A 14,538-nucleotide genomic window follows, 5' to 3' on the forward strand; every position below is an offset into this window, starting at 1 on the left:
GTCTCTGTTTTGTCAAAATAAAGGTCATAGATACACACACTGCTGGATCATGAGCGGCAAAACTGTCTTTATTGAGATCGATATTAAATTCAATGGAATTTTTTCTTTAGAGAAACATTCAGGTTAATTTATCTGCATTTTAACAATCAATAGAGCAGTGGGTATTAGCCTAATTTTATATTGTGGTTTCTTACATCACAAACTGTTCCAGAATCCACAGCGATATTTATGCAAAACTTTAGACAGTCTGAAATGTCCTGGTCTAAAAATGTATTATTTTGATATTTGTGCAGTTTCAGAATGTATGAGTGAGAGAGACTAGAAGTGTCTGTCTGCACAAATCATATGATTTTATCAGTGGATTTTAATGCAATTGCAATGCTAGACACCAAGAATTGATTCTAGACGATGCTACACATCTGTCTGGTAAAAACTTGTGGTCTGAAAATTTGAAGCAGCTACTTTTGGCTGTTCTCTGGTTGCCAAAGTGGGTATCTGTTTGATTTGGGACATCTTTTACACCAGATGCCTTATCTGACTGGTAAAGAAAAACATGAACATATTTCACCAGCCTTGGCATTGTTACACTAGCTACCTGTGCAGTTTAGAGTTCACTATAAAATTCCTTAGTTGTAAATGTTTGCATCGATCATACACAAGTATCAGTATCTACTGACTGGGGTATAAAGACATAACTCTGAAACTCTGGCACAATCTCCCCTTCCAGGTCAGACTGCCTGCTTCAACAACAGCCAACAAACCTCAACTTAAGACTCACCATTTCTCTTTAGCCTGTCCTCCTAATGCTATGTAAATCTGTCTTTTTAATTGTTTTACCGATTGTTGTGCTGCACTTCGGTTGATGTCTGTTGTGATATAAATAAACTTGGCTTGACTTTAAATTTTAAATTCATTAACAAATCAAAAACAAAAACCTTGTCACTATTGTACATAATAAAAATGGTAACAGCTAACAAATAACCAACACAAAAAACACTGTTTAATGTAACATCACCATCAATCTCACTGTTCATACCTCATGGTGCTGTTATAATCCAGGTTTAAACATTATTTACAGCACGGTAAAAGAACATGAATTAAAAAAGGCAAAGTAGTTATCTCTGTGCAAATTAGTGACGATTAATTCAAGTAAAATATCTCATAAACTTACTAAATAAAAGTCAAAGTAGAATATACTCTATATACATATTTTTAATGTACCAAAAACCAGAGCATAATGTCAATAACCCAGCAGCTCAGTTTTCTCACAATTCACAGATTATTGCCTGTAAAGTGACAAACGTAACCTTGATCTTCACAATCAGAATCAGAATACTTTAATAATCCCTAAGGAAATGATGCTATCTTGAGACGCTTTATATTGTAAGGTAAAGCCCAAAGACCATTATTTGTAAGTTTGATCATTTCTATAGGAGGACTAATGAGTAACGATAAGTTCACAGGTCCTTTGGCTGAATGAGCTAAATATACTATTGGAAATGAGTAGAAATCAATCAACAAAAATAAAAAAATATGCTACCACAAATACACAATATGCTTATCATAAAGAAGTTGTGTAAAATTCAGTATGACTACAAAATTTTTACACCAGATGTCCTGCATGACGCAACCCTCTTTGGGATTTGCGTCTCCTCCCAGGCTTGACTCAGACTTTTCAGGTGTTAGGCAAAACTGTTAATCACTACACGATAGTGCCACTGCACCTTTTGGACTGTGCAGTATCATATAGTATGTTTATATACCACACAAAAAAATATTATTTTAACAGTTTTGAAAATACCAGAGGCCATCTTTCAATTCTTCAGTGGTTTAAAGTACTTGCAATGAGACGTCATCTGAATTTTCCATCATGTTACAAAATACATGTGAAGGCTGATAACTGGTGTTAAGATTTCCGGTCCTTATTCATTTGGAAATCTGGGTTTTGGTGATCTTGTGTGATAAAGCAAATAAGTTAAGAAATAAGCAAATGAAAACTATTCTAAGCAGTGAACATTCAGCTGAGACTCTGAAATTATTAACACCAGCAATTATATTAATGATGCCTGTATTAGTGTTAAAGTTTGTCACGTCTGACTGACAGACTGCTATCACTTACCAGAATGATGAAGCCAATATATATATGAAAAGGATCTCTTATAGTGGTAAACGTGTGTTTGATATGTGGCACAAGTCTGACTGAACTCTCAAGGACAGTTTGTTGCTGCGTAAAGACGAGAATTGGACCAGTAGACCAGTAAAATTAATGAGTAAGAAAAGCAGTTATGTCAAGGAAAAACAATCAAACAAACACATTTTTGAATTTTGGCAACAAAATGACAAACATTTTCCACCTTTGAAAATTGGAAGTTGGGGCTAGCTTTGTCAAAAATAAAAACAGTACTGATAAGAACACTGTTTTGCACATCATTGATCATTTTGATGGGCATCACTACTCCCAGTCACGGGAAGAAATCCCGTTGAGACTCTCAATACTTATTTATTCCTTGTGGAGTTTGGTGTGTATCTTTAGATTACACTGGTGTCTAAATCTTTTGCCACAAAATCCACAGTTATAAGGTTTCTCCCCTGTGTGAACTCTAATGTGCGTCTCAAGATGAATCTTTTGATTAAACCTTTTACCACAGAAATCGCAACCAAATGGTTTCTCTCCTGTGTGGACCCTCATGTGTATCTTTAGATTCCCCTCTTGGTTAAATATGTTACCACAAACACCACAAACAAACTGTTTCTCTCCTTTGTGGAGTGCCATGTGTGTCTTCAGATTACACTGGTAACTAAACGTTTTACCACAATCACCACAGGTATACGGTTTCTCTTCTGTGTGAACTCTCATGTGTCTCCTAAGTTCAATCTTTTGGTTAAATTTTTGCCCACAATTGTCGCAACTAAACGGTTTCTCTCCTGTGTGCACTCTTATGTGCATGTTAAGGTTTCTTCGATAGTTAAATCTTTGTCCACAAATGTCACAGCTAAATGGTTTCTCCCCTGTGTGGACTCTTATGTGTCTGGTAAGGTTTGTCTTTAGGCTAAATCTTTTACCGCATTTATCACAAGCATACGGTTTCTCTCCAGCATGGAGCCTCATGTGTACATTCAGACTTCCTTGATATCTAAATCTTTTACCACAATCTGCACAACAGAATGGTCTTTCTCCCGTGTGGACTCTCATGTGTACTCTAAGATCTTTCATTTGGTTAAATCGTTTACCACAATCATCACATCCAAATCGCTTCATCTGAGAATCGACACTTTGCTCCACTCTAGAACTTCTCTCATTCACCAAACAGCTGGAAGACCTTTTTGCATTATTTACACCTGACTCAGGTGTTCTGTCGTCATTCAATCGGCTGTCGCTGTCGTCAGTTTCAGGTCCGCAATCTGACAAAGGTTCCTGCCAGCCATCCTCACTGACTTCAGTCTCAGAAGATTCCGGTGCTTCGCCATCAGTATTTGTTTGTATATTGTTATTTGTACTTTGGTCCATTTTCCTCTGTTCAGAGGAGTTGCTCACTTGAGTCTCCGTCTCTATCTTGTTTTTATTTTGGCTTTGATGAACCTTTAAGGACTGAGGCTTCTCTTCTTCATCTTCACTCTTCACATGAACAACAGTAAATGGAAACCTCTTGATATCCTCCTCCAGCCCATTACAGTGAACTTGCTCTTGATTTTTCCACAGCTCTGAGTCAGGATGGTTCACACTGGGGCTCCATTCACATTCATGGGAAACCTCTTCTTTTATCACCAGTAGCTGCTGGACATCTACAGGGAAGACTGAAACACACACACACACACACTCATAATTAAGAGCAAAAACTCTATAATCAGATAACTTATCACTGTTACTAATACTCAATGTTAGTGAGATCTGAGATGACTGTGGATACACAGTGCTATTAAATATAATCTAAATTAATCTAAACTGTGACCACCTAATAGAAAATGACATTGCCATCCAGCCAGCAGTGCTGCCCCTCAGCCTCTTAGCAGATGAACCTATGTTATAAATTTGAAAATCATGGGTAGTTTTCAGAAAAGTTGACTTCTCATCTTAACCTTGAAGTGAGGGTAATCTTTCAGTTGATGTGCCGGCGTTATGAATTTCAAAAACAATACATCACCTCTATGACAATTTATCACATGCACAAACCTGGGTGTCCACATCGTCCACCTACCAGGTGGGGTGTCAACAATACCCTATCAGGCTTTTACGGCTGAAGGGTATACAAATGCCCGTATATTCTCCCAGTTCAACAAATCATTTCAACTCTGAGTGTCCGACTGAGTATTCAGTTTTCATTTCTGCCAAAATACACAACTCAACACTAGCCATGCAGCTCCTCTTCTGATATGTACAGCTATTGGTATCATACACCTTTACAATGCTCCAAATTTATTCTCACCCCACTATTTCCTATTGCTGAATATTACACCCACTACTGCTACCTACTACTAACCTATAACATAAAAATCAGCAGGATAGATTTGCTTTTACTGAACTGTTTCAGTTAACAGGGAATACTTATAAATGTATTTTTTTTTTCTCTGTCAGGGTGAACTATTTGATTCCTGAGCTAATATTTAACCATTAAACAAACATTTTAGACCAGGAAATACAAAATCAATCATTTGAAGTGGTCCTTTTCTCCATATTTTTAAATGCAGGTAACATTCATTGAGTATTTTCATTCCTCTGGGACAAGTTAATGATGGACATTGACTTCTTTGCACAGCTGGATTTCTTGTTTTTAATACTTCAACTTTTTGCATTTTATGAAGTTTTTTTGTGTACAATTTTTCTGTAATCTGTATGCTAATGATCCAAAATTAGAGGAATTGCATATGCCATCACAATTGTAAAAATGTTGTGGCACTGCATAAAATGTAAATAAAACAGATTTGCAAGTCTCATAAATCCACATTTTTTTATTCACAATAGAACACAGACAACCTGTCAAATGTCACAGCTAAATGTTTTGCAAGCTTAGATTATTTATCTGGTTAACAGTGGTTTAATGGTTTTATTGCTATAGTGCTAACGAGCATGACCGAGGGGGACACTGAGCTGATGGACCCGTGCAGGTCAGACTTTGGGAAGGCGTGTCTTTGATTCTAAAAAGAGGTCACACATCAGCTTGTGCTGCTGGTTTTAAAGTATCAGTCTACTAGGATTCTGCAAATCAAATGTTAATGTTTTGAGGATACTTTTTGCTCATAGACAGCTGTTTGCACAGATAATGTCTCTCTTGTTTGTCGCCTCTGCAATCAAAGACATGTATGCACTTTTATAACTGTGGCTACAGCTCTCTGAGTGTACATGCATGGCTGCAGTTATGCAGGCTGTGTGAGAGCATTTATTTTTTTAAATGGAATAGTAAATTTACTTGAGCCAAATGCCCCTCAGTCAAAGTTGGTTGCTCTTGTTCCTATGCTCTCGTGTCCATGACCCTGTCCCAACTTGCCATCAAATTCAAAATGATCTCATTTCTTTTCTTAAAACGGTACATTTTTCCAGTTTATAGATGTGGTATGCTTTCTGTGTTCTATTGTGAATTAAATATGGGTTTATGAGATTTGCAAACCACTGCATTCAGTCTTTGTTTACATTTTACACAACTTTGTTTGGAAATGGGGTTGTATCTATCAGACGAGTATCTGCCTTCACTGCTCCCATACGACCATGCTTAATGTCCGTGTGTCGCTTAGCTGCCTCCCTTAGCTCCTTCTCTCCTTCTATTGGAAGGTATCAGTTCATGTAGCTGACTACATGTTGGGGGGACGCTTGTTCAGACTGACGCAAACGTGGCAAGCTGCGCACTGTTTGGAGCCATATGCGGAGATTTTCATTCACAAAAAACCCGCTGACCTCACAGATCACCGCTAATTAGTTCAACAAGTTCAAAACACTCACCCGCAGCCATTATACACCTTCTACTCTACCTCTGGATGCTCCTGCCTGATGATGCGCCACCCGCACCGGAAACACAACTTGTTCTTCCCCTGCGCAATAATGCACCTACTTCCGGTCTATTTTTCATAATAAAAGCCCTAGATACATTCTTTATTATCCTTAAACTGTATTAGTGAATCTGTATGACAAAGACCATCGCCTTCTGTACAATGAGCAGGAAAACAGTCTGTCTAAGGGAAAATGCCATCACTTTTTGTACCATAAGCTTTCCTGTAGTTGGCTTGTAATTTTCTCAACCAATTACGTTTAAGTAGGTTTTTGCTGAATACATACAAAAAACAGTCTGTGTGAAGCAAAGGAGATGAATTAGGTCAAAATGCAAGCTTGAAATAGATGACTATTAAATTATCTGTATTTTAAACAATCTGGATGTATTATCCATTATCTGAAGATACAGGCTAAATCAAAAGGATTAAAGCTTTGTCTCTGCAGTTTCGTGTTTGTACTTAAGCAGAAGTAATAGAGTACCAGACTGATTGCTTACCAAAGCGACACTCTCATGAAGAAGAAGTTTGTTAAAGCAATTTACAGATATTTCTGGGATTAAAAAAATAACAAATATTCCTGTGAAAAAACTACAGATTTTTTTTTACGTTGTCAACATCATCCAGCATGAGGTACAACAGAGCCATTTATGTTTTGTTAAAAAAATGAAAAATTATGAAAACTGTAATAAATATTAAGTTATATTTAATGACTTCCCACCTAAAATGATTTAAACTGAGAAATTATAATGAGCAGATTTCCTCAACATGTATTAAAGACATGTTGTCATTTTAATCAAAGACTTAACAAAACACATGTGCAAATGCACACCCACAGAACCAACACTAACACTAAAGAAAGATATGATATGAATAATTAATAAATATTATTTCATCATTCATACCTTATTATATGAATAATATAAACAGGTGTTAGGTATGAGAAATAAATGAGTAATAGTAATGTGCCATAACTTTTTCCTAATATCCCAGCTGTCGGGTAAGTGTAGTGAGGTAAAGAGCGTATTATTTCACTCCAAAATCTGGTGAGTAATATCTGTAAGTATCAACATCTCACAGTGAAATATAAATATTTTTATGGATTTGGAGCACTGACTATTTTTTACACTCATCACCTCATTTGCCTCTGTCTTAATCTTAAACAGTGGAGTTTTTTTCAGATGGCTAAGGACATGATAACCAATCGGAGAAGAGCAGGTCTCCCAGGTGATGCACATGCAGTTTGCTGGTGTGCAATTTCCAGGTTGACTCTCAAAACATAATATACAAATATTAACTTTAAAAATACACATTTCAAATTCAGTAAAAAAATACTCTAAATATTACACAGGACACGTTAAAATGGCAACACTGCAGTTTAAAACTAACACATTATTTACTGTTCAGTGTAACATCGCCACTGATCTCATTATTGACACTTCACCTACTACCACATCTCTCCTTTTATTATCAGCATTTAACTTTACTTCATGTAAAATGAATACAATCCAATTCAAGCAAAATGTCTCATAAATGTACAAAATAGTGACATGCTCTATATACATATAAACATGAGTTATTTATGCGCTACAAACAACAAAATACCTAGAAATTATGACTGAAAGATACTTGAAATCATTCCATTAAGATAAAAGGCTGTTACAAAAAGTATTGATACCCTCTAGACCAGCAGTCCCCAACCTTTTTTGCGCCACGGACCGGTTTATGCCTGACAATATTTTCACGGACCGGCCTTTAAGGTGTTGCGGATAAATACAACAAAATAAAACTAGTACCGGTACCGAAAAAAATAATATTTATTCATAACACACGTGAACAGACCCAGGAAAACAGAGTTAACGATAAAAACGATAACATAATAATACTGAAAACTGATAAAAACCCTGAAAACCATACATTTCACACCTGAGCCTCAACTCTCGCAGCCCGGTACCAAACGACTCACGGACCGATACCGGTCCGAGGCCCGGGGGTTGGGGACCGCTGCTCTACACCCTCAATCCTATACAGATTGGAGAGAACTTTGTCATCTGAAGTTGCTTTAATAATCTGGTGTCACACACTCATAAAAACATAAGGTTAAAAATGTTGAAGGAGTTTCTCAAAATATGCTACAGAACCAAATGGCTTCATATATATATATTACTCTATTATTCATATAATTTATGAATGTCTCCATAGTGTAGTAGTTTTCAGATTTGATCCTGGGAAGAGACACACAGAGCACCTGAAAAGTATTCACAGTGGTTTTCTTGCTCCTTGTTGTTATGTTACAACTTCATTTTTCACCTCTAAATTCGACAAACACTGCCGCATAATGACAAAGTGAAAAATGTTTGCTCAAAATTCTTGCAAATGAAAAACATAGGCTGTGAATACTTATGTACATCGTTTCTTCAATACTTTGAAGCACTTCTGGCAACAATTACAGCCTCAAGATTTTTTGGATTGCTGTCCAGGTGGAAGATCAGTCTTCACCTCAGTTCAAGGTATCTCTAAACATTGCTGCATTCATATTTCCCTTGACTGTGACTAGTTTCAGTTCCTGCCGCTGAAAACATCCCCACATCATGATGTTGCCCCCACCAGCAGCTTTAATGTAGGGATGGTATGGGCCAGTTGATGATTGTTGGCTGGTTTCCTCCACACATGACCTTCAGGCTAAAGAGTTCAATCTTTGTTCCATCAGACTGGAGAATTTTGTTTCTCATGGTCTGAGAGTCCTTCAGGTCCCTTTTGACAAATTCCAGGTGGACAGTCATTTGCTTTTTACTAAGGAGTGGCTTCTGACTGGTCACTATACCATAAAGGCCTGATTGGTAGAGTACTGCAGAAATGGTTGTCCTTTTGGAAGCTTCTTCTTTCTCTACAGAACGATACCAGAGCTCTGTCAGAGTGACCATTGGGGTCTTGGTCACCTCCCTGACTAAAGCCCTTTTGCCATAATCTCTCAGCTGCCTGAGCTTCCTTTTGATTGTCACAGCACAGGGTGTGAATATTTTTGTACATTTTATATTTTGCTTTTTGATTTTAAATGATTGTTTGTAGAATTTTGAGGTGAAAAATAAATGTAATACATTTTGAAGTAAAACTGTAACATGAAAAAAATGTGGAACAACTGCGTAAGCAAGGGTATGTGTAAAAACTGTGGCAACCGCTTGTGAATAAAGGAACAGCTGAAATTCGATTTGTATCTATTACTAAACTATTCTGTGTGACCTTTCATGTGTATCTTTAGATTACACTGGTGTCTAAATCTTTTGCCACAAAACTCACAGTCAAAAGGTTTCTCACCTGTGTGAACTCTGATGTGCGTCTCAAGATGTATCTTTTGGTTAAACCTTTTACCACAAGTGTCACAGCCAAATGGTTTCTCTCCTGTGTGGACTCTCATGTGTATCTTTAGATTCCCCTCTCTGTTAAAGCTGTTACCACAAACCCCACAAGCAAAATGTTTCTCTCCTTTGTGAAGTGCCATGTGTCTCTTCAGATTACACTGATAACTAAATTTTTTACCACAATCGCCACAGACATACGGTTTCTCTTCTGTGTGAACTCTCATGTGTCTCCTAAGATCTCTGTTTTGGTTAAATTTTTGTCCACAATCGTCACAACTAAAAGGTTTCTCTCCTGTGTGCACTCTTATGTGCATGTTAAGATTTCTTTTATAGTTAAATCTTTGCCCACAAATGTGACAGCTAAACGGTTTCTCTTCAGTGTGGGATCTTAAGTGTCTGTTAAGATTTGTCTTGAGGTTAAACCTTTTACCGCATTTATTACAAGAAAATGGTTTCTCTCCACCATGGAGTCTCATGTGTACATACAAACTTCCTTGATATCTAAATCTTTTGCCACACTCACTGCAATCAAATGGTCTTTCTCCTGTGTGGACTCGTGTGTGTATTTTAAGATCTCTCATTTGATTAAATCTTTTACCACAATCGTCACAGCTAACTGATTTCTCTCCTGTGTGGACGGTCATATGAGAATCACAGTTTTGATCCACTCTACAATGTTTCTCATTAACCAAACTGTTGGAAGACCTTTTTTCTGAGTGACATGTCACATGCTTCCGAAGAGACTGCTTGCAGACAAACTGTTTACCACACTCAGAGCAACCTAAAGACTGTTTTGCAATCTTAAATCCCACATCCTTATTTACACATGACCCAGGTGCTCTGCTGTTGTTTAACGTGCTGTCGTTGTCATCAGTTTCTGGTCCAAAATCTGACAAAGGTTCCTGCCAATCATCGTCCTCACTGACTTCCGTCTCAGAAGACTCTGAAGTCTCTCCATCAGTATTAGATTGTAAATGACAGTTTGCATGTGGTTCTGATTCTGATGGTCCACTGTCTTCTTCACTGATTTCTGTTTTTATCTGTTCAGCTGAGCTGCTAGCTGGAGGCTCTGTCTCTCTGCTGTTTTCAGTTTGGCTTTGATGAAGCGTTGAGAACTGAGGTTTCTCATCATCATCTTCACTCTTCACATGAACCTCAGTGAATGGGAACCCAGAGTTATTATCCAGCCCACTGAGCTGTTCTCCCTCTTGACTTTTCCAGAGTTCCTCCTGTTCCTCCTTTATGTGAAGAAGCTCTGAGTCATGATGGTCCAGATTAGGGCTGCATTCATAGGGAATCTCTTCTTTTATCACCAACAGCTGCTGAACATCTGCAGGAAACACTGAAACACACACACTCATAATGAACAATGGCAACTTTGTAATCATGCTGGTGTTATTATTTTATGTTATGGAGTTCACTGATTACTGCAAACACACAGTACTGTTTAATTTGATCAAATTAAACAAAACTGCTCGTAGAAACCAATAAAACAAAAAACGATTAAAACGCCAAAATGAAATCCACCAATAACGTAACAATGTTTCCTAAGTAACTATGATTTGAAGGCAACTTGACCACTTAAGGTTTTCCACCAGTGAATTATAAGATTAGCACAGGCCTTATAAATGTTGTGACACAGGTTAATTTTAACCTACTGATGGTGTTTTTATGCAATAGTAATCCTGCTCACTTACATGGTGGATTAAGGTGGATTCAGTGTTGGACTGAAGAAGGAAATTAAGTGTTACAGTTAATTCTGTGAGGTGCCAGAAGCTTTCTCAATAATATGATTACCCTAATATTCAAACTAAAATAGTAGTAGTATTATTGCTAAAATTATTGCAAATTAACTTGCTGTTTGGTATGTTGTGATATACAGGCGTATTAGCCTAAGAATGAACACAACATAGTTGTGGCCTTTCATTTGATGCCATCTAGCTCCCTCTGGCCTGCACTCTCACCCACAGTAGAAAATATTTGGGCCGTACTGGCTGCCTTTTATACATTTCCTTAGTTCAAAATTACTAAACAATTTAATTTCAAAGAATTGTATTTTCATCTCAACTAAAGAAAAGTGCACAGATACAGCTGGACTTGATCTCTAAAAAATAAAAATTCACCCCTAGCCAATATGAAATGAAATGTTATGATGTACCTGATGTTTAATTTACTCAGCGATATATGCACTCTTCTTCTTCTTGCTAAATGATCAAAAAGTAATCTGAACTAACGGCAAACAATGCAGATTTCTGTTGATGATACATATTGCATTTTGGGTCATCCCCCAAATGCAAATTCTTTGCTTCGATGCTTTTTTTTAAAATCCACGACTCTGCATCGCACAGCTGTCACCATGTAAGTATTTCACCCACATTTACAACTAAATATCAACCTGCTAAAGAAACAGAGTTATGAGTGTGTGTGTGTGTGTGTGTGTGTGTGTGTGTGTGTGTGTGTGAGAAAAAGTATAACACAGTAGCAGTAGTAACCTGCCATAGTTTAACGTGAAGCCAGAGACAGTCTACAAAGACGTGGTGCAGTGCAAAGAGAAGAGCCTTTAATGAGACTCTGAGCTCAGGTGGACTTGATGCTATAATTTGCAACCTTAATTTAAACCACCTGTTCAACAAACTACAACAGCTGCTGATTGTTTTACATGACGGAAATCTACACTAATGCTGCAGAAGTGTAAAAAAATAAAAAGTTTACAAATTGTTGTGTTTTTAAAAAGAGGATTTATTTAACTTTCTATCGCAGTGACACCTGAAGCAAGCATCACAGGCATCACGTTCTGCTAACATATTTATTTTAAGGCTTTCATAACATTACTTTGCAGATTTAGATTAATATAAAATATCCATCCATCTTCTTCCGCTTATCTGGGGCTGGGTCGCAGGGAAAGCAGCCCACGCAGAGAAGCCCAGACCTCCCTCTTCTCAGCCACCACCTCCAGCTCATCCGGGGGAACACCAAGGCGTTCCCTTGTCACATGCCGATCTGGCTACTTTTGATGTGAAGGAGCAGCAACTCTGAGCCCCTCCCAAATGGCCGAACTTATCACCCTATCTCTAAGGGAGAGGCCAGCCACCCTTCAGAGGAAGCCCTTTTCTGCTGCTTTTATCCGCGATCTCGTTCTTTCGGTCACTACCCACAGCTCGTGACCATAGGTGAGGGTAGGGACGCAGATCAACCGGTAAATTGAGAGCTTCGCTTTCACGCTCAACTCTCTCTTCACCACAACAGACCAGTACAGCGTCCGCATCACTGCAGCCGCAGCACCAATCTGTCTGTTGTTCTCCCGCACCCTTCTCCAGTCACTCTTCCACTTGGGGCAAGAACTCATCCCTGACCCAGAGTGGGCACTCCACCCTTTGTCCAGCTGAGGACCATGGCACCGCAACATTGTAGAGGCGTGTCAACCAAGACAGCCCAACAAAAGATAATATGATATGATATGAACATATAAAATATAAAAAATAAAATATCAATAAATTATATTAATTAAAGCATATTTTTATTTCAAAATATGACGTCTCTGCTGCAGTGAAACTGTGAGCTACTGACCTGGGGCTGTGATGCTGGACTCTAAGTTATTATTAATATTAATTATTAACATGTACACCATCAGAACGTTGCACAGGGAAAACCTCAGTTCTGAGAAAGTTAATATGCTCACTTTACTTTACTGCAGCCACTACATGAGCCTTTTAAAGGTTTACAGACACATACAGGCTCATTTATTAGCACATCTAAACAGAAAAACATATATTATAAGTTTCGCCCCCTAATAATATAAGGAAGCCTTCCAACAAGACAGAGTAAACACTACTTTAATTTATTAGTTAATTTAGGCTGTATGTATGTCTTACATTTTTAACATTTCTGATATACTGAAATAACTATAACTGATATTATTAGTTATTTACTTTTGCAATTAAGAAAATGTTTTGTTTTGATTTTAATATGTCACATTTATTTGATGCAATAATCTGCTTGATTACTCAAACAATCAATAACTGCAGCCCTGATAAAAAAGACAGTTTGATGGACTCAGTTTACTATCGAATGAGGTCAGTCTGTTTGTGAAAATATAAAAATTAGCTGTGATAAATAAGCATAAATTGCAAATCTGTAGCAGTCTATATACACAGAAATTAACGATAATGATCTGTATTCAGAGTAAAGCTAGATATCATAGATCTGACACAGAAATTCATAAAATTCCTCCACACACAGAGTCGTACTCTTTACTGTAGAGTGACTCAGACTGATTGCAACATGTTGCTAATGTTTCTGTGGTTACAGATTAGATGGCAATTCATGGGCAGACCTTCATTAATCTCTCTGGGAGGAATTGCAAAAAGTCTGAGACAATAAACCAAACACTTTCCAATCGAAATTGGTCGACCACCATGAATGTAATTAAATAATAATAATAATGATAATAATAATAATGATGATGCAATCACCATTGTCCATTCTTACTGCAATGTGGCAGAGCCTTTAATGATTCATGGTGAATTCCAAGAATTATACTGGAGGGAAATTTCAAGTTTTGTATATAAAATCCTGCAACAATTTCTGCACTAGAGTTTTTGGGGTTAGAGCCAAATCTGAAAATACTCATCAGCATTATGATAAATATGAAAGTCATTCCAAATGCTATGCACTTATGTTAAACTTTGGATTCATCCTTGTTGAGTTTTTTTTCTTCAATTTGTTCTAGGTAGAAACCTGATTTTTTTTCACAATAAAAGAATTATGCTTCAACCAAAGTTGTGCTTCTCCGAGCTGCATCTCTGCTAAAGTCGCCTCCCTTTGCAGCCAATTTCGTGTAGCTGATTATATATTAGCATAGCACAACCGGTCAATGCTGCCCGACGTAATTATTATGAAGCGTATGGTGTGATTTTTATTAACAACACACGCACCAACTAGGTAATTAGTAGTCAGCTATTCCAACATCTTTCAAAGACTCACCTGGAGCCATCACACAGCGTCAACAACACATCTGGATGCTAGAGCCTGCATCTATACCGGAAACATGACGGCCCGTCGATAAGAGAACATGTTTCCTGCCCCTAACTTTCATAATAAAAGCCCTGGACACGCACCATGGATGCGATACGAATGTGCAAAATCTGTAGGCAAGGATCATGATTTCTGGTATCTGAAGTTTTCTTCTATTGACCGATTTGAG

The 14,538-nt window shown here is 37.5% G+C and overlaps 2 protein-coding genes across 2 annotated transcripts; both read right to left on the reverse strand.

Annotated features, from left to right (window-relative positions):
• Positions 1-59: 59 nt before the first annotated feature.
• Positions 60-6,004, reverse strand: LOC102786576 (uncharacterized). Its single transcript, XM_006798598.3, has 2 exons — positions 5,933-6,004; positions 60-3,795 (listed from the first exon to the last, which is right to left on the reverse strand). Exons 1-2 carry the CDS (start codon positions 5,940-5,942, stop codon positions 2,501-2,503), a joined length of 1,305 nt encoding a protein of 434 aa, XP_006798661.2. The 5' UTR covers positions 5,943-6,004; the 3' UTR covers positions 60-2,500.
• A 1,421-nt stretch (positions 6,005-7,425) lies between these two features.
• LOC102787179 (uncharacterized) lies at positions 7,426-14,406 on the reverse strand. The gene is made up of 2 exons (XM_006798600.3): positions 14,319-14,406; positions 7,426-10,677 (listed from the first exon to the last, which is right to left on the reverse strand). Exons 1-2 carry the CDS (start codon positions 14,326-14,328, stop codon positions 9,203-9,205), a joined length of 1,485 nt encoding a protein of 494 aa, XP_006798663.1. The 5' UTR covers positions 14,329-14,406; the 3' UTR covers positions 7,426-9,202.
• Positions 14,407-14,538: the final 132 nt, after the last annotated feature.

This window comes from Neolamprologus brichardi, chromosome 19 (genome assembly GCF_056152115.1).
Source record: "Neolamprologus brichardi isolate AB-2024 chromosome 19, ASM5615211v1, whole genome shotgun sequence".
NCBI lineage: Eukaryota > Metazoa > Chordata > Actinopteri > Cichliformes > Cichlidae > Neolamprologus > Neolamprologus brichardi.